The 26,030-nt window shown below is 46.6% G+C and overlaps 1 protein-coding gene across 1 annotated transcript in view; it reads left to right on the top strand.

The window, feature by feature from the left end:
• LOC139057303 (cell adhesion molecule Dscam1-like) overlaps positions 1–26,030 on the top strand; it is a 177,520-nt gene that overhangs the window by 79,330 nt on the left and 72,160 nt on the right. The window contains exon 4 of the mRNA XM_070535253.1: positions 24,909–25,082. Within this exon, the coding sequence (XP_070391354.1) occupies positions 24,909–25,082 (174 nt within the window). The remainder of the gene's footprint in view (positions 1–24,908; positions 25,083–26,030) is intronic.

The raw sequence follows: 26,030 nt of genomic DNA on the forward strand, positions 1-26,030 counted from the left end.
TTGATTGATTAAAAGAAAGCGCTTCATGTTTAGGATTTGTGAGTGCTTCACTTCATCATTCTGTTTCTGGTATGATCGTTATTTTTAGTTCTCTCCGAGTCTCTGTTTGCAAGGAAACATGCCGCGATCACGATACTCCCTAGCGCGAAATTTGAGCGCAGCTGTATGCGTCTTTTCATTTCGCGGTACATTGAGGCAAAGAATTTGAGATTTGAGACCACGTTTTATTAATCTCTTTTACAAATAGTTTTTAGATGATAAACTCTAGCGTAAAAATTGATCATCTAAAAAATACTTATCAAACAGATTAATTGATGGTGTGCTTTAAACATGCTGCGCCATTCTTCATCATCATGAATGCTCCGTAACTTTCATCTGTTATCTGCTTTGCTTACTTTCTTAGAACGGGGGTATCGCTCAGCTTCCTTCTCCTTTTATTCCCTTTACCCCTTTCCCCAGCACAGGGTAGCCAGCCGGTATTTACACTGGCTAACCTCCCTGTCTTTCCTTCCCTTTTGTCTCTCTCTCTCTCTGGAAGGCATCCGTTGCGAGGTCGCCGCCTCAGAGAACACGCGTGTTCTCACTGCCGCCCGCTAATGGAGCGTCAGGTCTGTCCAATGCATAGGACCGCCCGCGTGACAGAGCGATTTCGTAGACGACCTCAGCGGTGCAGGCGACGTATACTTCGTCCGCTGCTTCTCGATGCACGGTGACGCTATGGACTCTCCTGAATTTAAAAGCCTGCCCATTCTGCTCACTTTGTTGGGAGTGGACTAAACCACACGAACACCCATCCTTCGCGCCGTTTAGGCTTCGATATGTAGCAGCTGGCCGGCGTCGACGTTCTGACTAGGATTCACCTTCAGGTTTCGCGGGTGCTAACGGGACGAACGACGTGGCCTCTGCACCGCCAGGTTGATGCCGCGAACAGCCGACAGGACGCACCCGCCAGGGAGCGCCTGTCTCTGCCTCTCTGACGCGTCAAACCGGGGGCAACCCACTAAGGCTAATGCCCCAAACTCGCCCAAAACGGCCACCGTTGGAGACGAGGTTTTAGCGCCGGCTCTCCGCGGCAGCAGCACCCGCCTGTAACGCGAGCTTTACTCCGGAATCCTCATTATACGGACTAAGCCTCTAAGCGCCGCCGCTCTCCACGCAGCGCACGCCAGTGGCGCGCCGGAGCGCTTTCGGAGAACGGAAGACTCGTCCATTTCAAACAAAAGCGGCGGCGTGCCGCAGAAGCAAAGGCACGCTGCTCTGTGCCAACGCTGATGGGCAGTGGCTCCCACGCACGCCGCGCCGAGGCGCTGCGAGCAGCAATTTCCTATTAATTATCTAAGCTGCGAAAAATTTAGCCGCGTTGGCGGCGGCCCTTTTAAGCGCTCCCCCATCGCACTCCTCGCATTTCCTGGCGGCCATCGCTGCAGTGCTCGAGCCTTTTACGCAGCCTGCTCGACAAATCCCAAATTATATATATATATATTTGTCTAGCCCGGAAAGAATTTCGCGCGCGCTGTTCGCGCTGCCGAATCTTGTTTGCGGAAATCTTTCGCACGGGCTGGCTACGGCACAATACACTGCCCCCGAGAATAAATGTTGTTACCGGTCGGGGGCTCTTTGCGCCTCTTTCCCCCCTGCCGTCTCTCCGTCGTTCTTTCTGCGGTAGAATCCGGCACAGGGCGCAGCGATTGTCTTCGGAGTCGGCGCGGTTTTCTGTGCAACGGTTTTTGTCGGTGGCGCTTCTGTTTTCGTATATAGACTCGACGCGCAACCCAGCTCGCTTCTCTGCAACGCGCGCGAGCTACCGTGAGAACGCGGTGGAGGCCGTAGTTGTGCCAGGCAGCGCGTCGGTTTGTTCGTTCCAGGCACCGCGCCGCACGGCGGGCGTGCGTGCGGGCAAAGAAGCGGTGGCTTAAAGGGACGTTCGCAGCGCGATAAGGTAAGTGGGCCGACGATGTAGGTGCGGGCCTGCCACTCGTCCGCTCAAGGGAAATTAAATTGAACGCGCGCCGGCTTGGGGCAAGAACGGGCTCTTTTTTTGTCAGCCCCGTTGCCTTTGTTTTTGTGATATTCTTGTCTACGCGCACGGTACGAAACAGGGGGCATCTTTGTGCTGGCGCGTGGTCGCTGCGAACGGAATGGAAGATGTTTGCAGAGCGCGCGCTCCGCGCGCCGCCTGGCTGTCGCAATCGGTAACGCAACTCTCGCGTGTGAATCGAAACAGATGTAACTTTGTACATCGTTGCGTTTGCGTCTTGTGCGCCCGGTCGGGCCCGAAAATCTTTTGCTATTAGCATCCTTTGGCTGGAAGAGGAGAGGAGGAGGGGCAGGTACTTTTCGTGGCCTGTGCTATAGAACAAAGCACGAGAATTCCCCCTGACGAAATGTTCTCATTTCTCGGCATAAATAACGTTCGTATAGTGAGAGGACGCGGGTTAAAATTGTCGATATATAACCTGTGCTAACAAGCTTTATTTACAGGTGCTAGGGTAGCTGCGAGACATTAACTCAGGCGAGCTGGCCGGCATGAGGGAATTGAGCGTAGTGGTTTAAATTGTATTATGACTAAAAAGAGTAACATGAAAAAGAAGTAGCTGGACTGGTGCAGGTTACTGGCGCCTACTTAGTTTGCATTTATATAAGGTATAGAACAATGGTTGAACATTCAGCCAGGACAGGAAACAGCACGACAAGCGGCTAGGTCAATCGGAAAGCACAGTGGTAATTTATAAGCGCTGCAGAGACCGATCATGGTGGTTGCTGACAATTCAACAGCGGTCGATAGTATGAGCAGATGGGAGAGCGGGGATGTGTGAAAGGCGATAGAGAGAGAATAGCAGGAGGGTTAAAGCTAGAAAGGTAACTATCTGCATGTGCAGGGTCTCCCAGCTAACCTTAACCAGAGTTTAAAAATCTGCAGATGACCCGTAGCTGGCCAGAACAAAGGTAATATTGTTTGCCGTTGCTTGGAGATACTCACACTATTTATTCATTCCGCCTAATTATATAATTAGTAATCATTACTTAATCAACTTCTCAAATATTATAATTAAGTGAAAAGTGTAAATGAGAAAATTATAGAGCAACGTAAAGAACTCCCGATACAGCTTTCTGTTGCTCAATACGTGCTACATAAAGGTGTATTTGCAAGCGTGAAAAAAGCCCGAAAATCGCGCAATATTGCCACGCGACTGGCCGCTCGAGGCACTTGGTGGGCATTGGCGGGCTTCTTTCACGCTCGGAAAAACACTTTTATGTAGCACGTATCGAGCAACAGAAAGATGTATAGGGAGTTCTTCATGTCGCTCTACAATTTTCTGATTGACACTTTTCATCTAATTATAATATTTGAGAAGTTGATTAGTTATTGAGGAGTAATTATATAATAAGAGAAATGAAACACAAATATATGTGTATCTCCAAGCGACGGCAAACATTACCTTTGTTCTAGCCAGCTACATGCCATCTGCATATTTCTGAACTCTGGCTAAAGTTGTCAAGTGACTTTCCCAAGAAAGCTTGTCACCCAGTCCCAAACACAGGCACCTTTAATTCGAGAAAAGCAGCCGTCTAGCGACACCCGGCCGCTCGAGAATGTATAAGGCAACAAACGGGACTCGTGTGGAATCGAGCTCTCTGCCCTTCCTTCGGTTTCTCTCTTTCACTCTTTCTAAGAAGCGCAAGTTCTCGGGAAAGTACCGGCTTGGAGATTTTCATCGCTGTTCTTCTCGCAGGAATTTATGTCATTCGCGCTGGCAATATCACGTAATTTTGCTAGTTAAATAAACAATAAGGAACGACAGCGCGTCATTTTATGCTCACGTGACGCCGAATACAGGTAGATGTGTCATAAACTTTTATAGTTTGAAAGCGACCGTATTATGGCATACGTGAAAGCAATAATGTTCAAGAAGCACTGGTCCCTACAATAAAGCTTCCTGACTTTTGCTAAACCACAATGTGTCGAAAAATCCAGAAGCGTACCATTTCACTCGAGCCAACAGAGGTATAGGGCTAACGGTCACGCTTAAAGTTAATTTCTTCATGGCATCACTCCGCAAAATGTTTTCTCCTGGGCAGGTCGCAGAGTCACTTGGACGGCAGGTGAATGACACAATGAATTGCGAAATTCTTGAGCATATACTGCACCAAGAAGGCGGCTAGAATGGAAGTTAGAATCTCAGCTTGGCATTTGCTTGAATTTCCTTCAAAGCTTCTTTTTTTTAACTGTCCTGAATTCTTTTTCATAGACGACGCCTGCGTGGTATACATATAAATTGATATCGTTTACCTTCACGTTCCTTTCTTTCTTTCTTGTTTAAGCTCCCGATTATTTTCAGTGAAGTGAGAAACTTTAAATGCGTTGTCTTTCTCTCCACTGCCGAGGAAGTTCTTGCATTTTTTGTTACATGTTCGTCTGAACAGGTGTATTTACTCCAGTTAACGCGAAGTCGCATGGATCACGAAGTTCACACAGCGACAAGTAAAACTCCATAGACTTAGTTATTTTTGCTCCTAGTTTGTGATGAATGTCCACAGTGGTTTCTAAGCACTTTCTCGGTGTAATGAACAATCGACTTGCACTTTGCGAAGACCACACTACGCTAGACGACGTAATTTAATCCTGCAACAACATAATTGTATCTTTTGCAATATATATAGAGAAAAGGATGCATAGAAACTTAGGGAGGTTAACTGGAGGTAGTTCCGGTTAGCTACACTGCACGGAGAAGGTATAGGGGATAGAAAGAGAAAAAGAGTGGAATGGGGAGGTGGAGATAGAGAAAGAAAAAGAGAGACGAGCACAGACAAACCGCGTATGCTGTAGGGCGGAAATGGGCGGCATTCCTAAAGTATATCGTGAAGCCCCGTAGACCGCAGAAACCTTAGTAACGCGAGTAAGACCTTCAGCGTGGATATTCTTTGGGAGCACTGACCTGAAACTTTTAGCTTTGGTAGTGAACGATTGTCCAACTGGTCCAGCACTCTGCACGTAACTTGCCTCTGGGCGCTATATCGCGGGCAGACATAAATAATGTGTGTGAGCGTCTCATCGCTGTTGAATGTGTCGCACGTGGGGCTGTTGGCCATTCCAATAAGGAAGGCATGTCAGTCCGTAGATGCAACGCCTGGCCACAGACGATACAGCCTGGTCTGTTCACGTAGTGGTAACCCAGGCGGTAGATGCATCCGTATATCTCTGCAATATAAACCACCCTTTTTGTTATGACGTAGAAACGTCTCGCTCCCCTATCAGCGCCTGAAAGAGAGAATATAGGATTAAGAAAGAACTAAAACAATGCGCAGAGGTAGCTGCCGTCGTCTTCTACTAGCCTCACATATTGCAAATCGTACCGAAAGTTTAGAGCTTGTTTAGAAGAACTTCTTGCTGGGCGCGTTGGTGCATGGCTATGTTAGGAATAGTTGCGCTCTTTCCGTCTACATCGTTTTTTTTTCTGTGTTCCTCCTTTCCTACGCGTGACTTTTGCTAACATAGTTTAAAGCATACTTCCGCCACTCCGTAGCACTCCCGTAGTGAGGGAGATCTGCTTCTTATCCAAAAACTGCGTGAATGCGCATCGGTTTCAGTAATCGCTGACCAGCGTTTTGATCAAAAGTGTGATTGATCTACACTAGCATTTACGCTGTCGGAAGGCAAGGTAAGGATCCGAAGCTGCCAGAAAGCTGCACTGGTTATGGGGTGTGCTTTCACCCGAGGCGCGTTATCGTCGCTTCGTCGCCCAAATCTGTGGGCCGTTGGGGGGGGGCAAACCGACAAAGTAAAACAGAAGGCAGCAGTTACCATCTCGCTTTCCTTCATTGCCACCGGTCGGGTTTTCGGATATCGAACGCCCAGCTCCCTGGAGACAGGAAAGCCCTTTGGCATTTGAGGCACCACGTATGAGTCTAGTCTATAAAAGGGAGGTGGATCACTGCTCGTTCCCTGTGGGACTTTCGGGGTTCGTGCCTCTTTTGACAAGGGCTTCTTCAGTATACTGATAAACGCAGGGAAACAAGAACCAACAACGGGAACTGCAGTTGGAGAGCAAGGCTAAGAGGATCAGCCACTCGCCAGACTTGTGGGCCAACTCGTTATCTCAGAAAAAGGCCCTCCTCTACCTCTGGCGCAGTACCCAGGAGTACGCCGTCGGCGAGGCATCCTATTCCAGTACGTCCAATACAACGGGTTAACCGATCTCGCTTTTGAAGGAGGAGTTCCCGTAGTGTTGGCGTGCGCGCATATCTTCGCAGGAGGTTCCAGATGTGCGTCAACAGAAAACCCTATATCTGCAGCGCCGCAGTAAGGTGGTTCTGGAGAAGGCCCTCATGTGTTTTGCTTGCTCTTGGAGCAATCTTCTACGGACGATGTTTGCACGCGCAAGTGCTTTTTCGCTAAAGGTGCTATGTTTGTCAGATACGATACACAGGCTCGCTCGGTATATTCCGTCTGGCATTCGCTTTCGTCGAAATCGAAGTTTCCTCAACGTGTAATCGCTCTACGCTCCTCGGAAAACTGAATATTTCGTCCGTTGACGAAATGTGGCGGCTTCTTTTTGCTAAGTGGGGGGAAAAAAAGTAAACGTGCAATGAAGGCTCACTGTTCTGGGAGGTATGTTCAATTGAGAGATGCGACGATAAATGCATAGTGTCGGCACAACTTTCTTTCTTTCTTTCTTTCTTTCTTTCTTTCTTTCTTTCTTTCTTTCTTTCTTTCTTTCTTTCTTTCTTTCTTTCTTTCTTTCTTTCTTTCTTTCTTTCTTTCTTTCTTTCTTTCTTTCTTTCTTTCTTTCTTTCTTTCTTTCTTTCTTTCTTTCTTTTGCTTTGTTTCTTTCTGAAGGGGTGGGGGGGGGGCAGAAGCTTTACTGGGAAAACACGAACCATGGGCGGCGCCACAACATACAGACCAAGCAACAGCTATGGTACCAGCTCAACCGACACTGCAGATTTTAACATAGTACGTTTACTGCCGCCGGAACGCTTATGTGATTTGATTAACCTAAACCTATCAATTTGCATTTGTAAGAGCGTTTAAAAGGGTTAAAAAGACACGGTAGTGAAACACACACTTGCACAAACCTGCGCGTGCGCACGCACACACACACACATTTGTCCATATGTGTGTCTGCATACAAGTCAGATGAACACTGAAAGGGTTTCGCAATAACGCCTTCATGGGATTGCGCTGGCATTGCGCTGGTACGACTGGTGTTTTCGGCATTTCGGAATAGTCTTTTCGGAAAGCTGCCTGCAATTGGGACTAATTGGCACAGTCGAACGCATGACAGAGCTATTGAAATAATGAGAACACACAAGATATTTAATTCGGAATAATCCCTTTCGGTTCCTGAGATTAAGCACGCATGTTTTATTTCTCGCACCTGCTTGCTGCACATTTTGCAGTCCTATGTTATGTGGTCTCGGCCGCCTTCTGCAGGAAAAACGCGGCGGTGAGGACGAGTTAAAGAAACAAGCTTTTCAGTGGGCTACTCGCCGTGGTGTCTCTATACCTATGACAATGCGTTGCTGCGTGGGTTCGGTTGCCGGGGGCCACGTTATGGTGGGGGCGGGACGCGAACATGCTCGTATACCCTGCTTCGTGTGCACATTAACAAATCGTAGGAGGTCAAGAATATTGAGAGAGAGAGAAAGAGAGAATAAGCACCTTTATTATGTGAATGTAACTTTAGAGAGGCGTCCTCATTGCATAATGTCTTAAGTTTAGACCGCGTCCTGAACCCTCGCGATCAGCCGTTTCTGATCCTCGAGGTCGGAGCTGGCCGAGGCTGTCTCTCAAAAATCGTTGGTGTGATAAAGGTTTGGAAGTTTTAGTGGTGCCTGTCGGCAACTCCCCCACTATATGACTAAGGGACTCGGGTTCCCCGCAGGAGCGGCATTACGGAGAGAGAGAGAGAGAGAGAGAGAGAGATACAGGTTGGGAAAGGCAAGGAGGTTAACCAGAAGAGGTTCCAGTTTGCTGTAGGTGCTATAAGGTGATTACTTGTTAGGTAGGGGCATGTATGACTGGTAGACCTCGGAGGAATCTTTCCTGCTCTTTATGCAGTAATTTGTTTGGGGGAGGGCATGTTCCGCGATGCTCTCCACAAACGCGTGCTTTATAACCCACTCTGTAGTTAAGAAACGTTCAGCGCCGTAATTATTATTTTTTACTCGTGACCAACAGGGCGGCGAGTGCAGCTAATAACCACGGCTTCTGGAACTAAGGAAGCTGGTCAGAACAAATGCAACAGCCGCTTGAATACACGTTTATTCAATAAATCAGTCTTGTGAATAAAATAAAATAAAAAGTAGCAAGCACAAACCAATCTTTAATGCCATTAGCATTATTACGGTACATCACGTACTTTCGTCATGTATGTATGTATGTATGTATGTATGTATGTATGTATGTATGTATGTATGTATGTATGTATGTATGTATGTATGTATGTATGTATGTATGTATGTATGTATGTATGTATGTATGTATGTAAGCGTTTACCAGGCTACCTGGGTCACTGGGTAGGCAGCGGTCAAACGGGTAGCGAAGCCAATCCTTGGAGCAAGTTGGGTGACTGAGTACGCTGCAGTGTCTACATACGATCCGCTCTTGAACCAGCCTCTAATAGGCCAACATAGGTCGCTGTAGACGTAGGCCTGGGTATGTGCTGCTGTTGGAAGAAACTCTATGACGCCGACTTGGAGTACTGGGTATGTGTCACTCGTCCTGTGCTGGTCTCCAATAAACAGCTTTGATGCCAACTTAGGCAACTGGGTAGGTGCCAGTAGGTTCTTGCCACTCTTCAATGAACGTGTATGGTGACAGCTGTGGTAATACGTATGTGCCTCAGGGAATGTGCCGCTTTACAATGACGAAAGAGATCCCCCTCACATTTCTTCGATGCTAAACAGAATCGAGCCCACGTCACAAAGGTTCCTCAAGGACAACAACCCGACACATTAGCAGACTGCGCCACAAATGCAGTGGGTTTGTGCCACTCTTCAATGAACCTCTCGTCAGCTTGGGCCACTAAGAATGCGTCACTGAGCGTGCAGCAAGCGAGGCAATAATTATCAGCGTTCGAAGGCACCGGCGAGCCACGTTTCTCATCCCGGAGGCCAAGCGCGTAATTCTAGGCAGTGCCGCCAGATGGGGCATTGTCTCCGGAAAGAAGCGCGACAATTAAAGGAGCCCGGTTGCCGCATGACGCGTTTTTCGGCATTCGTACGCACTAGTCCGCCATGCATTTTGGAGGCCGCGCGCAGGCTTCGCATCAGCGGGTCAATATGGCACCGAGTGTTCTTAGGGAGGCGCGAAAGAGGGGTGCCGCTGCAGTACATGCCTCATACACAATTCGTTCCGAAGGTGTCAATACGTTGTGTCGCTATAGTGATTCGGTGCTAACGCATTACCGTTGACAGTCATCGCAAGAAGAGTTGTGCCGCAATTCTTTGCTATCATCATCGAGGCGCGTATATTCGACTCAATTTTGTTAGTGATAGATTGGTCGTAAAACCGAATCACACGGTCTACAACTGATGTCAATTAGAAAGTCATTGCACGCTATAGATAAGTTTGGCTAATGGCAACTATTTGAGAATATATACTACACGTATCTCGTACATTCAATTACGGTGGGCCCGTCTCCGTGAAAACTGCATTACTGGCGCAACATCAGCATATGTCAGGTGGTAGTTGCGCGTCGCAAAGTGACAAGCGGGATCCAATAAGAATGAAACTCTCCAAACACAAAAGCAAAAGCAAGAGCGAAACGAAACACACAACAAACGATGAAATACACGTGGCAGTAAGATACTACCGAAGTAACCGGTCGTCCTTCAGCTGAGTGAAAGAACATAAGAACTTTGTTCAAAGCTCACATACTTCACTTCCTATGTTCGAGACAAAAATCTCGAGTGCGTTTCTGTCGCTGTACCTGGTGGGTTCTAATTACACCTGGGACTTGCCTTATCTAACAAATAGAAGACCGGCATCCTCTCCAAAGATCTCAATCATTTCAGGTGTTTTCCTCTTGACTGGAGAGACTTCCTTTAAAGAAAAGTAATGGGATCAGTTGAAAAGGGGATCTTCTTTCCCCTTTGATTCCTGAAGGAGGACGTCTGGCATTGTCGGCCTTTCTTTGTGCCTCCGAGTTCTTCTTGTCGGTACCCTTGTCGGACAAGATGAGGCCCTAACGTTGTGTGGGTGGAGCACCAATCAGGGCTGATCGCGGGGAAGAAACACCGCTCGGGATATGTGGTATCAATTTCACTGCATTTTTTGCAGACGCACTTGAGTTACATTGCTTGAAAGGGTTTTCGTGTTCTTAGAAAAAGGCAAATAGCTTTAAGATAGCGGGAACAAAACAAATCAAGAACGCGCTTCTGCAAACTGAGCGATGACAGGAAAGGAAAACAGGCTCGAGATTAGAAATTTGCCTTTGCAGAGTGGTTTGACCTGATATAGGAAAAGGTTGTCTTATCCGTCATCATTTATTTATTTATTTACTTCCTAAAATTCAAGCTTTAAAAACAGGAATTAAACGTCGAGTTCGAACTTCCTGAGATACAGGCTTCCCACAACCCCTTTGTTCTTTCCCCAGAGCTACCGCAACATTCTGGTGGCTTAGTGCATGCATGGCGTTCTGCAGCTAAAAACGAGGTAGCATGTTCGAGTGCCCGCCGCAATGGCCGCATACTGATGCAAAAACGCTGCTTGGACATAGGTGAATTTCAAAGAAGTGCAGTAGTCGAAGTTATACCGGAGTTGAAATTACTCAACACGCAAATGTCAAAATTATTTAGCACACGTAGTCTGCGTCCCGCGGAACAAGTGTACTCAACTGGGACGTCAACTCTTCCAACTTGAATGAAGTTGATTTTGCAGATTACTTTTTTATGTTTGACGTATAGTAGTTCTGCGGAAACCCGCAAGGTGGAGAGAAGAAATGAATAATGGGAAAATCAGACATCCACCCGTTCGTAGCAATTGCTACAAAGGAAACACATACGTTTTCCTCGAAAGAAAAGCTTTTTTTCTCTTTTCTTTCGAAGAACCCGTACGCGTTTCCTTTGTAGCAATTGCTACGAACGGGTGGATGTCTGATTTTCCCTTTATACTTTTTTATATACTTGCTAGGCTAACTGCTCTATTGCACGTCACTCTGTTTCAGTTTTGGTTGGCCTTTTTTGTGTTTTTATCTTTCTTTCTTTATTTTGTCCGACCTGACTCTTCGTCTATCCGCAACAGTGGGTCTGTGCCATCTTTAGGACGGCAACGTCTTAGTCGTCATCGTCACCGTAATACTGTTAAGAATAAACATGCAACTAGCAGTACTTCACTGTGTTCTTTTTTTCATTCTTGTTCAGCAATACTGTGAAGCATAAATTCATAAAGTGATGTAAATATGGTTGTAGCAAGATTCGAAGAGTTACCCCATGCCCACATAGAACTTGAGATAATCTCGTAGTTTCACGCCAATTTCGGGTCTCGTTAATTTCATCCACCGGGCTAGTTACATCGGTCTCTCAAAATGTGCATGCCAGACAGCGGTCCGTGAGGTCAGAAGGACCTCACGGGTCGTGTAATGTGCAAAATTTATTTCCATCTGTTGTTGTGTTCTGCAAGTGGCATTTACTTCAGTCGCTCCACGCCTACGCTTCCTGTTGTGAAAAATGTGGGCTCATTCAACCTATACCTTAAGTAGCAAGTTTACCACCTTTACCGCGCCTTTTTTTATGCAAAAGCCTCAAATGGCCCATTGAACGAAAAAGCCGGCATCTGTTGCCGCGAAGCGGCACCTAAATTCCCATTGGCTGCGATGAGGCGTCACGTGCGCGCCACGCCGGAGCACAGTGGGTGAAAGGAAACATCTGCTACCGCGTTGGCGTGCCAGGGGCGCTATAACGTAAAGCTATTCTAAACTTTTCTATTTCAATTCTGCAATCAGCCCTACGTGATTGGTCGAAGACTTTTTTTGAACCAACCCCACTTCGCCTGTCTGTCATGCGACGTCACGAAAACCATGACAGCTCCCCATCTGATATGACGTGTACACACTGATTATGCATGATTTGACCGAACAAAAGAAAAAAGTTGTTTCTGATTCGATGCCTTTCGACCTTAGCCCTCGGCTATTGGTCAAGACTTTTCGGGCTGCACCCACTTCATCTGCCTGTCACGCGACGTCACAAAACCGCGAAAACTCACCGCGTCAAAGTGACGTGTAGGCGTTAAAGCTGCATCAATATGCCGAACAAAACTAAATATTCTTCTGAATAGCAGCAAGCTGCATCGTTCCGGAAGGAATGAAAGATGGCTGCCCCCAATCGCTCAGGCACTGGCTACTCGCACCTGCGGGAAAGTATGGGTTCATTTGCGTATAATAAAGCTTTCTGCGTGGCCGTGTAATGTTTTCGAGCACTTTCGGCACGTTTACGACCTCGTTCTACCAAAGCTTCTTTGTTGAGGATCCGTTGTAGTGTCATTCTTGAACTTACGTTGCATGCTGCCGCGATTTTCGACCAGCCATCGCAAGCTACGTAAGAGAAAGCGGGCTCGGCCCCATCGAATCCCTCTCCACTTAAGTATGCTCCTCGCCTCTTGTCAGCCAATTAGATACGACAAGCCGCTCAACGTAGGCAATGTTATTCGTTTTTCAAGCAAACAAAAGTGACCTCTTATGATCGAGGAGAGCGCTTGATTAGTCTGTTCAGACAATGCTATGGGTCACCGCCCGATGCTTGCGTCAGCGGTTACGCAAATTTGACGTCAGGAGATTGGAATAGAAACATATTGGAATCGTTTCACGCTATACGGCCCCAGGTGTTGGGTGAAGGGAGAGGGCATCGTCGCGACGCACGTCACCCTCACTCTCGGAAGCCTGCGTTATCCGCGCAAGCTATCGCCTGCGTTCTAACATCACCTCGGTAATCACTGCAAAAAATTAATATATAAAAAAACAGAATGATTTCGAAGGCAAAAAATGTTGGCAGTCGTCTGTTTCCAACCTAAGATCCGACACTCAGAAGCCCACTGGGCTCAACCGGCGCCTCCTACTTCTAGCAGGCCTATATGCACTCTGGTTTATGACATCGTGCTACTTGGACCGAATTTTGCATTGCTAAGCGCGGCGTACGCAAGCGGTGACGTCAATATCACCGCAGCTTACGCTGGAGCGTCCCCATTAGATTCTATAGTCGAGGTAGCATCACATCACAGATCAAAGTGCACCGGTCTTGCGCTATCTAGGAGGCGTTGGCCAAGCGGCTCAACGCGCTCGCTCGCCCGCGAGGAGCCCATAGCTCGAAGGACGGCTCAGTTTTTCTTTAAATTGTGGGGTTTTACGTGCCAAAACCACTTTCTGATATTGAGGCACGCCGTAGTGGAGAACTCCGGAAGTTTAGACCACCTGGGGTTCTTTAACGTGCACTTAAATCTAAGTATACGGGTGTTTTCGCATTACGCCCCCATCGAAATGCAGCCGCCGTGGCCGGGATTTGATCGCGTGACCTTGTGCTCAGCAGCCTAACACCATAGCCACTGAGCAACCATGGCGGGTAGGACGGCTCAGTTTATCACCACCATGCGCAGCGTTCAATTGAACCTTAACGCTCTCGCATTCGCAACTCGATCGTAATAATTCATTCGGTGTCTTCGGATACCTTTTTCTTTTTTGGTGCATATTACGAGAAATAAACTTAAGCTACCACTCTACGCAACAATTTTGACGTATATTATAATATTGTGCAAGCGCAGAGGATATTCGATAGACCGTTTCTAGAGGCAAGGACCCTTACCATGTGCGTCGCTAGCGCAAAAGCCAAGAATGCGTTGCTGTAGTTGCTCATATCGAGAGGCGTACAGTTGCAGTACTGTTTACGCCCCCTTCGTGTGCCCCTCCTCACGTGTGCGCAGTTAGTACGCGTCTTCTCCACCATTTCTTTTGTTTTTCAGCTCCTTATCTTCCACGGCGGCCGCATTTCGATGGGGGCGAAATGCGAAAACACCCGTGTACTTAGGTTTAGGTGCACGTTAAAGAACCCCAGGTAGTCGAAATTTCCGGAGTCCTCCACTACGGCGTGCCTCATAATCAGAAAGTGGTTTTGGCACGTAAAACCCCATAATTTAATTTTTTAGCTCCTTATCTTCTCCGAGCGCAGGGTAGCAAACCAGACGTGGGTGTAGTTAACCTTACTGTCCTTGCTTTTATTCTGCCTCTTATCGTTTCCTGTAGTTCTCTGTGCCAAACATCTCGTTTGGTCCACTCAACATGGCGTGCGTCGGAATATAGAACTGAAAATAAAACGTTGGCGCGCGCAGTGGTGTCTCCACAGCTGCCATATATATGTGACCTCGTTTGCACACAATGATCAGCGTATACAGCGCCTTTGAGTGCGAGTCAGTGATTACTTTGTCTTTTGGTGAATTCAATGCGGCAGGAAGCAGGCTTAGTGAATATCGGCTATCGCTCACGACAGCCGTAATAGTCGGGGAGGCGGCGTTGTTGCAAACGAAGGGACTTCATTTCTTTAAGCAGTGGCAAGAAACGGAGATGAAAGGAAACGAGAAAATGTACATGCAGACGCGAGTGAGCGGCCATAAAGGCCGTGATGTCTTAGATACGCGACCACTGCTATATATGTATACGTTGTGTCAAGCCTGGAGCACGCAACGGTTTCCTAAACGAGCAAAAGTTTGGCTAAGTGCCCCAGATTCTCGCCGTGGCCTCGCGCGTGCGTTGGAAGGCTTTCCGTTCTACCCGACTTCGACCCCAACGCGGTGGCTCTGTCCCGGGGTGGCGCCACGCAATAGCTGTGCGGAGGATATGTTCTGACACACGCGCATGGACGCAGAACGGGTACACGCCCATGGCGCTCTCTGGAAACCTGTAATTATCCAATCGACCGCGATGACAGCGCACGCGACACGATGCGCAGGTGATTTGGTTTTCGATGATGACCGTTATTGAGTTCGCGGCGGCGTGTCGAGCTCGCATTGCTCATCGCGATTGCGGTCCCCCATCGGGCACGCGGCGAGGCCAGGACACGCCCCTCAAAGCGCGGGACCTTGCCAGTCTCCGCCAATGGGGTCATAATATGGCAGCGCGATTGTCCATTAGGCCTAGATGTATTGCACAGTGGAGCACAAGGGGGCGAACTTTGATTCTCGGAGAATTAGGGTACAAAATAAAGGCGGGTATTTATAGAAGTATTACGTAGAGCGTTTCGGAGGGACATATAGCGCTCCGGTTAAGATTGTCCTCGTGGTCAGTCAGCGTCTATGTCATGCGATAAAATTTCTGGTCGCTTCAAGAAGTACGACTGCTCGTCATGTACTACGTCAAACGCGGACAGACGAAAATATTTTGCCGTTCTGAGAACTTGAACGCCGAAAGAAGTGAGTTTGCGACATGCATTAATAACTGTTCTACCATGTGCGCTTCATTTCGATAACGCACTGAGCGAAAAGAGTTTCACTACTGTGCTAAGACAAACATTGTCACTTGTACGCTTGGCGATGTTATCTCACTGTCGGCTGCCAGCGTAAGTACCGAAGTGCTCTTTCCCTACGAGCATTTGCTAGCAAGCAAAAAAAGAAAAGGGTATAAAGGAAAGCTGACAATATTGGCTTCCTGCTTCGGTCATAACAAATCGTATACACATTGAGGTATCTTGCTTGATCTCGGTAAGTTTGCGAAACACAGGTACATGGCCAAGTTCGCTTATCGTTGAGAATAAATAAATGTAGGCTGCTTTTAACGCCAGTCCCGTTGTAATGATCTTTGATAGTTTTGCTCATGCCTCTGATTCATATCTTATTACTCTTGGTGTATCACGTGTCTATGTCCTTCGTTCTACGTCTTTGTTATCACGCCATCAAAGGTCTAACAGTGGCCACCGCTGGTATCTCCTTTGTTGAACCGCCTAGAGCTGATGCAGTATTTTCACAGTCCTAGCGCGCGCCTTTTTTGAATAAAAAGTGCGTTCAAATTTGCATGAGCGCTACAATCGTAATTAACTCTACTCAAAATAAAAAAAACTTGTTCTTACATAATCTATCGATTTTCAGGGATCATTGTCGACTGCGACATCTCCTGAAGTACCCGTGTATCCTACCGAAAGAAGAGCCTCGTCGCGATCCGTCACCTTTTCAAAGCCGTCCCAGCGAAAACATGGGAACCGTTGATGTGTTCTATGCTTGAACTATACAAAGCGCTCTTCATGGGTTTCTTGCATTAAAGCACTCCGGTGCTGTGAAGCACCCGGAGGACAAATCTCCGAGTGCTTGAGAGCATACAAGTTCATTCTGTTTTAGTCTGCCGCAATGCGCTTCAACAGCTGCAAGAATTTTCATTGCTAGAAAACATCCCATTAGTACGTATGTCGCCACAGGCACCCTTATAAATCATCTTCGACGCCTTTCCCCTATTCAGTCTCAACGCCTTGCTTCTCTCTCGGAAAGTAGACCAGGGTAAACTTTTTTCTTACTTTCTTTATTTTTTGGAGGGGGGGGGGGTGAGCAAGTCCTCCCTGTGGCACCTGAAGCGTATAGCTTCTGTCACACTCCGCTCAAACAGATCGCCCGATGACGTCATCACATGCCGGTCTGCGAACGATATAGAGAAAACGACTCTAGTTCGAGAAAAAGGCTATCTGCTTGTCTTGTGCAGTGTAACATTAACGAATTCTAATTTGTACTGCTCGGTTAGAAAAAAATCCGGACACATACATACATACATACATACATACATACATACATACATACATACATACATACATACATACATACATACATACATACATACATAGATACATACATACATACATACATACATACATACATACATACATACATACATACATACATATATACATACATACATACATACATACATACATACATACATACATACAAAAAAGACGTAGTTTTTAGGGAGCTGTCGACTTTAAACGCAAATTGCTGATATATTAAGAGTTAGTTAAACACATAGAGCGAATTGCGTTTTGCCTTCACTGGTTTCGTGTTACCATTGGTTCTGGTGATTTCGATGACAACGGCAGTTGCATAGCATGATTCACTTCGGCTAGGTTTCAGCGTCGTCAACCTTATCCGTGGAATCAGTGTTTTATTATTTTTCATCTGAAGAGCTGTAGTACGTCTTTAATTATTACGCATTAATAAACTGCTTACAATATTCCACATGTGGATTATGAACTTATCAGGAACTTTCACTAAATAAAGGCAGTCAGAGCGTCTGCTGTTTAGTTGCTGCCCGCAAAAGAGAAAAAAAGTTTTCTTCCCTGGGTACGGCTTCCTTGAGAGGAAAACGAAGATTAACGGGCGTGCGTCACTGCTGTACAGGGCGTTTGCGTGACGTTCCAATGTCGATCGTTTCGCTGGCGCTAAACTCTCAGCCCCAAGAGAAATAGCAGGGTCCTCGGGATTTGTGTAATCCCTTTGTTTACCGTCAAATTCCGGCTGATGCTGTCTCTCTCTTCTAATTACTAGGAATTCACAATCCCCTCGGCAACAGGTCCAAAAGTGTTCTGAAGAGGGTCTGCTTTCCTTTGTTGTGGAAGCAATGCTATAGCTCTCCGAAAACCTATACTGCCACGTTTTGAAGGACGCTAGGATTGCTCTTTGTCATCTTTTTACTAATTATCTTTGACACTTCCACGTTCAGTTGTGTGTTACTTCTGTGTGAAACTGAATGTTCGTTGCTCTGGTTCTCTCAAGAGCTCATTTTCAATGGCTGACCATCTCTATCTTTCGGGTAGTGATTTGGTATTGCTTCTCAAGTGGTGCGTTATTGTGGTTCTTTTCGCTACTACAACTGAGATTTATTAAATGGTGTTCCGCTGCGATGAACGAGGACGCGAGTTTGATCTCCCCTCACAATGGCTGCGTCCAGACGGACGTGCAATGCACAAACGGCAAACATTTACGTATAACAACTAACATTTGTGTTAAAGCATGACACGCAGCCAAAATTAAACCTCGGCCCACATGCGGCGCGGCACCCGTCACATTCCGCATTACAGATTTGAGGCAGAGGACCCCGTTAAATAAAGGAAAATAAAAAATAAGAATATTGCAGATCCAATGCACACGTTGCATTCTGCATGAACAGAAACTTTCGTGAAGTCGGTTAATTAACTCCTATAAAACTGTTCCTATCCGGCACCGCGACTTGCAGCACAGAAAATGCGTGCACGCTTGTCAAGGAGGAGAGACTCCACCATGTGACTCACGTGATCCATGCCACCGCAGGTTACCCTTGTCTGAGGAATCGGCCGACTGTGGTTGGCGAAAAAAAAAAGGGAGGGGGGAGCGAGGTAGACACGCCAAATCTCGCAAAAGAACGTATAAAAAGCTACACTTTAATAAACGAATTATGCGCATGAAGGTGAACATTTGTTGCAGTGAGGACATTTAGGTACCATTTTTTGTTTCACTGCGTAATTCTGCATAGAACAAAGCCAGCCACCCGCACGTCTGCAGAGCTGCAGTACAGATGGGGCTAGAAGCCGATTATTTATGCGAGTGTTGTCCTGTGTTTGATCTATTCGTAAAGACAGCAGCTGCACCGAGCACAAGGCCACCACGGTCAGCTAAGTCCAACAGGGTTAGGATAGAAAGTTCGGTGCAATGGGAATACTTGTAATGCCTGTTTCTGAAATCATTACGTTTCTTACTTTGGTTACCACTGGTATTGCTGGTGCAACAATCGTTCAACTAGTTGGCTCACTCAAAACGCTCACTCAATAACGGTTTTCCATTCATCCGTCCATTGGTTTGTAGGAAAGTAGATTCGAAGCAACTAATTTTAGTGCTAATATAACAAATTTTTAAAGGTTAAGAGCCTTAAGGTCACAGCTGGTTCATCCGCGCATTCTCTGTTTCCTGTCTATTATTTAACTAAATACCGTAAAATTATGTATCAGAATGCAGTGGTCCTGGCTTCATTCTTCGTCCGAGTACAATCTTCTTTTTTTAAACACGGAAATGTTTTATGCCGAGCTCCACCCCACCAAGAATTATCTCGCGTTATGTACGTCAAGGAAATGACGTCATTAAAACAGCGCGCTAGTTCTAGCATCCGCGCGAGATGTCACCATTGCGATTCTCTGAGCTTTGCTCTCTGACGGCACAGAATTGACGACGCAGTTCCGCACATGAATTCTCTTCCGTGTCGGATTAGCATACGACGCCTGATTGCTTTGGGAGCGCAGTTTACAGGTGTCGTAGCATTGTTTGCACGCCGCCTACAGATTCGCTTTCAATGGCGACCGCGCTGTCCTGGACACTTACCAGCCGGACCAAGATGCTCCTACCTTCGGTGTCTCCGTTCGGCAACAGGTGGCCCCGCGCATCCTACCCATCTGCCACTTCTCAATTGTATCTCTGAACGTCCAACAAAGCGGCAACTACATTTATCAATACACATTTCATTCTCGTGTTACGAAAGAGGGATCATCATATTTCTCTTTCTTCTTTTTGCCGTTCTATTTGAAAACATTTCTGCTTGACTGCGCCAAAGCAACACCGGTGCTAAGAGAAGCGCCCCGGTGGAAAACTCCGGCTTAATTATTCCTAGTTGGGTTTCCTTAACGTGCTTCCATATCTATAAGCACGAGCATATTTTGCACTCCGACCACGTTGAAATGCGGCTGGTATGGCCGGGAGCCGAACCCGCAACCTTTTTCAATTCAATTCAAGTTTATTTGCATCCATACATGTACAGATGACAGGAATACAGACAAAAAGCCAAATGAATTCGGCTTGACGGGGTCTGTACCCCCTACAAAAAGGGCACTGTGCAAAATAAAGAGAACAAAAACATACAGTAATGTATAAACGAGAAAAAAAAAGTGAACATTAGTGAACATTGTGTAACAGAAATGCATACGGGTAAAAAATCAACAATAGAATGCTGCAAGAAATTGTATTACAGGAAGCGAATAGTATGAAATGACACAAATAATACAACCTTGAAATTCACATCTATACATAATAAGTTATTGACAAGCAGAGAAAATTGGTTAAGCGTTCATGGCGTCAGTGTATACGAGAGCAAAAAAATTAAAAAGAAAGGAATACAAAATGAGCCTATTAAAAGGAGAGATGGGTGTCTATTGAGTTTCCAATGAGTTTAACAAAGATGGCAGTGTGTGGCGTAACATTTGTTGACCGTAGTTAGTGCGCGCTTTAGGAACGTACCATGTTTCTCTGTGACGTGTGTTGTAAATGTTAGAATTCATTGTCAATGGAGATAAATGCTCGAAAAATTTCGTGTTCTGTTTTTTCGCAGTAGTGAAACGCTTGAGTAAAATACTACGATATATGGAGGTGACCGGTTGTAAATTAAGGGCGCTAAAAAGGGGCTGCGTATGAGCGTCATATGAAGAATTGGCGATAGCGCGCACGGCTTTCTTCTGCAATAGAATAAGTTTGGTCATGTTAGACATCGTGGTGTTTCCCCAGACTAAGTGACAGTAATTCAGATGGGACAGGAAGAGAGAGTTATAAAGCAATTTTTTGACGCTCAAGGGAAGAAAAAATCGAAGTTTCGTTAGTATTCCCACAACACGAGCGATTTTGTTAGCAACTGAGTCTGTATAAAGATTCCAAAGTAAGTTTTCTTGAAATACGACCCCAAGGCATTTAATAGATGGCACAATGTTGATAGTCGAGGAACCCATTAGCAAATGGCCATCAACGTGGGCATTTTTGTTTTTAGGTTGAAAAAGTACAGCCTTTGTCTTGTTTTTATTTATAGACAGTGAATTCAACGAACTCCATCGATTAAGTTTACTTAAAGCAGCGTTCGCAAGAGCCAACAGGTCCTTTGCACAACCAGATGTAAAAAACAGACTAGTGTCATCAGCGTATATGATGAATCGGGCAGTGGTGTCAATATTAATTATTACTATTAGTCCTTGTACTGAGCAACCGAAGGTTATGGTCACTTAGACCTCGCGGCTGATAACTCTCTATCTGAGAAAACCATAACGCATTTGATTTGTAGCTTTGTTTTGATGTAAGATGCATATCAAATTTATTTTCATTTTGTCGCGTTATCAAAATGGCGTGTTGAAACTCGGCAGGTCACTCCTGCTTGCCCTCGTAAATGTGCCGAAGGGGCGTTTACCTTTGCCACACGATCAACAATTTCTCTAAAATATATTTTTGGGTCTGCCATCAAAAGTGCTTGCCGAGAGGGCTTATCTTCTGGATTATAGCAAGCAATGACGGTTACAATGCGAGACATCACGCGCACGCCCATGGTTTCATCTAACTAGAGGAATTTGGATATAGAGTTGGAGCGACTTCGCGTGTTCCGTCGCCGTGTGGAGCAGTTATACTGGTGTACAAAGTCCATCTATGACTTTAGGACAACCAGCAGAATGCAAACGAAAACCTAGCGTCGCTTGAATGGTGATATGTTGCCAGAAGACGACAACGATCAAGTGCGCGTGCGAAGGCATTTGCTTTTATGGCACGAGCACGCCTCACGGAACGAACGCCTCACCAGTGCTGGATCCTACGCCTGAACTACTGTATGCTACTATGATCCTGTTTTCTTGAGTTGATAAATCGTCGGCAGCCTACCGTGGCTGTACAGACGTAACAAACAGATTAGCATTTCAGCGTTAGACAACCCTTTGCCAGTCACTATACACCCGGAGGCCCCTTTCCTACATCTCCAGAACCGCACGTGATCTGCGTTCTCTCCCTGAACAGCGCTTCCCATTCAAAGCGCTTGCACTCTAACAGGGGCGGCTTGGTATTCACGTTGCAGAAGACTTTTGTAGGATGATCACTGGCCAAGCAACCGGTCCAGGCTCTGGAGTTCCCAATGACATCCCCGTTTCGCGTGACTGCCGCATGAATCTTCCTTTCACAATGGAGGAGCGTGAGGCGGCTCTTGCTCCACGCAGGCGTTTTTCGTCCCTCAGACCAGACGGAATATCCGCTCAGGTTTATCCACTCCTTGTGCAACCTGGGTGAATGCACACGGAGAGAACTGTTAAATCTGTCCAACATATCCTGGCAAGATGGCATGACTCCCGAAGAATGGAAGGCAAGCCACTTGGTACCGCTCCTTAAGCATGGCAAGTCTCCACTCGAAAGCACGTCATACCACCCATTAGCACTGTCCAGCTGTGGGAGAAAGGTGACGTAAAAGTAGATCCTTGCCCGCTTGGAGTGTTACCTAGAGAACCACAACATGTATTCCGTATTCATGACTGGTTTCCGACGAGATGGCTCATCAATAGACATTATTGTTGATCTCGGTATGAATGTCCGGCATCAAAAGTCACGTGAAAGACTATCTGCAGCTTTGTTCTTAGATGTCAAGTGGGTATATGATAACGTATCTCACGAGGCTATTCTCGATTCCCATGAGATGGTTGGCCTTGGTGTTGAGTCATTCAATGGATTTCTAATTACCTATATATAAGATCACTCTTTCTGTGTACCGACAATGGCCAAACCACGCGACTCTACATCTACCGAGGCGTTCTTCAAGGCGAAGTGCTAAGCCCCACCCTCTCCAACCTTACAGTCATTGGTCAGCAGTGATCAATATATAAATGTATGCAGACAATATATGCGTATCGACTTGTGGTGTGATACTTTCTAAGATACGTGCGAGGTTTCAGAAAGCTGCTACACTCATAGGTGCACCTCCGCAACCAAGGTCTCAAAATCTTATCAGACAAATGTGCACTGGTGACATTCACTCGCAAACCAATAACACCCTACGCCGCCTATATAAATGGTCAGAGCCTATCTTATGAGAAGACTCACAGATTTCTTGGAATAATGATTGATAGGGACCTCTCATGGAGCCCGCACGTGACATACTTGAAGCAGCACCTGACAGCAGTTTCCCAGATTTTTAAGTTTCTGGGCGGAAAGAGTTTGCGAATGTCATTGCATGTAATATTGGAATTGCGCAGGCCATTTTCTCTCGGCTTTTTGTGATGCAGTTTGCCCGTACTGACCGACAGTTGCGGGACAAATCTTCATTTTCTACAGGCTACGCTCGGGATCTCAGAGTTTGTTTTGGTTGCAATACGTGCGTGAACAGAGGCGACTATTGCAATCGGCTGGGGCCAACCAATACGATCATACATGCACGTGGAGGTGTTGAGAGGGCACATTAGGGTCTTTGCTCGCTCCTGTTCCCACCATTTTGCACCACTGCCGTCAGAAGGGCCGCAGGCAGCATTTTTTGTTACGATTTTGAACAACCTTCCATTAGGGTTCACCCTCGCAAATAAGTCATCGATCCCTCCATAGTGTTTTGCTCGACATGTAGCGCACTTCGCCGTACCAGGAATAAAGAAATCTGAGCTGTCATCTCCCGCTCTTAAACAACTACCTCTACTCCTTTTGCACAAGAGGTACACCGACCACGTACTGCTTGTACGACAGTGATGGATCAGCAATACTCTCCAGTGTTCGGATGGAGCCGCAGTTTTTCCATCGAGAGCGGTCACTATCAGTTTCAAAACTTGTCACACAATGACATTGACGGCTGTGGAACTTGCAGCTCTTCGCGCTGCACTTCGTCTCGTCAGCCAAGAACAACCTCGAAGATGGTCAATATTCAGCGGCTCGAAGGCAGCACTGCAATCCTTGCTATTAGTCCTGCTGCGCAGAGAGAAAGAACAACGGGTATTCAAGATTAGAGAACCAATACAAACCTGGGGCATAAGAAGGACACCGCATGACATTTCAGGTGGCTTCCAGGTCACTGCGGCGTCATAGGTAACGAACACGCCGATAACGCTACTCGGTCGGCTCTTCGAGGCAGCAAAGAGGAATCGATATCGTTATCAAGGACAGATACTGCTAGGAAACTTTGAATGTAGCACGGGATATCACGTTCGCCATGTGAAAATCCCCATGTTTTCAGAGCACCGTTTGGGCTCTCCTCATTGCGTTCACGTCCCCGCTAGACTACCCTGCTTAGTCGAATATGGCTAGGAGTAACTTTGACAAATTCTTTTGATTTTCGAACAGGATGGGCCGACGACGCGTCGTGTGATGACTCTGGTAGCGAGGAGACTCTTCAACGTTGTCTCGGTGTTTGTCCTCGCTACAATTCACAGTGACGATCGCTCACACTCACGATAGCGCGCTTTTGTCAAATGAATTTAACAGACAAAACGATTAGAATACCGACATCACACGAACCATCTCAGCGGAGAGCGACGAGTGCACTATCACAATTTTTAAGGACAACAGACCTGCCCAAGTGGCTGTAGCCTGAAGTGATGTTTATGATGTTACAAGTGCTACTGTGCTACTGCGGGGTAATAGTATGTGGCGATAGTGACCTGCTATGCTCTCTTTCATTCTCTCTCATTCTACTTTTCTATCTATTTACCTCCTCCTCCCCTCTCTCCCAAGAGTAGGGCAGCAAACAGAATTTTCCTTTTGATTAGCCTCCCCGTTGCCTCCCTTTTTCTGTCTCGCGCACTCTTTCTCTTTCCTTAAAACAAAACTAACGGGCAAGGCGGTTTTTCTTTTCTGTCCGCCGAGATATCAAATGCAAAATCGTGACATGGCGCAAGGTCCGAAGCCCCCTGCACGCCCCATCAATCATGGCGACAGACTGCAGGCGCAGCTGTGACCGACATGTACAGGGTAGTCTTCGCTCGGATATTGCATTGACCTATGCAAATTTTGTGAATCTTTATGTCGTCTTACGATCACATTTCCAACTTTCAATTCTTTACAACCAGTGGTAGCGCTGCGACCTTATCGTTGCCTCTTTCCAAACGCTTTCTCAGCATCGCCGTGCTGCAACTTCAGCACAGATGTTCAGCAAAGAGATTCAGTTGGAACACGCTGTGACGTTTGCGCCTGTGCTCTTGTTTTTGTTGTGCAGTGGTAGCCCAGGACTGGGAGCTGCGCATGTGGTCGGCTCCGGGCTCGGTGCCACGGGGCAGTGCCTTGCTTCTGCGTTGTCCAGTGCCCAGCCACGTGAGCCACCACGTGATTGTCACCGCCTGGGAAGAGGAGCACAACAGCCCCGCACTCATCACGCCGCGATCGTCAACCGGTGAGAGGGGCTTGCCATGCACGCAGTTCACTTGCGAGACGGAACAACGACTGAGTAAACAAAAAAAAGTAATACTAAAGGACTGTCAATCCTACCGTAAACGTCTAGCGTGGGCTTCAATGTGAAAATCTATCAGCAGGGGTGGGAAGAAAGGAAAATGAGAGAAGAATGGAGCAAGGAAATGTTGAGGTTAGAAGCTATCTCTTCAAACAGCCACAGCGGGTTCACTCGTTAGATTTAAGTTGCTAAAAGCCAAGGACCCGAAGTCTATTCAGGAATGAGTAAATAAAAACGATAGCAATGGGGAGCAAGGATTATTTGAAGCAAAACTCTTGGTGCACTCTCTCATCTGAAGGAAATGGAAAACAATAAATTGATGGTCACATTTCGGTGCGTACTTTGACAGTGGATACAATCACACTTGCAGCGCCTTCTAGCCCCCAAAAGTGAAAGTACTAAAACTATTCGTAACTCACAAACATACCTGCCAACTCTGCCAATTTTTCCTGGAGACTGCAGATTTTACAGACATGGCCACAAATCTGCCGAAAATCTTCCCCAGCTTCACAACCTGCATAGACTGGTAATTGCCATTATGCGATAGGTAGCTAACCGAAGTCAGTTTTAGATGCAATCCATTTGTGTGTAGGTAATATAGGCCTAAATCAGTTCGCTTCAAATCGAGACATTCTTTGAAGAGTGCGCGTGGGGGAAAGGTCTAATGTGCGTTGCAAAATGACCGGTCTTCTTAAGTCAGCTTAGCTGTCGTACAGTATTGTTAAGCGGAGAAGCATAATAAGAGTAAGAAGGGGCTGCTGTCACGGGAGACGGCACGAGTTCTTCCATTTCACACGTGGATGCGCACCATTACCGGTAACACTACGAGCACTGAGATGCCTAATTATTGTACCGGCAGCCATTCAGAGCTGTTTCTGGTGTTGCTATCAC

Source organism: Dermacentor albipictus, chromosome 3 (assembly GCF_038994185.2).
Source record: "Dermacentor albipictus isolate Rhodes 1998 colony chromosome 3, USDA_Dalb.pri_finalv2, whole genome shotgun sequence".
Lineage (NCBI taxonomy): Eukaryota > Metazoa > Arthropoda > Arachnida > Ixodida > Ixodidae > Dermacentor > Dermacentor albipictus.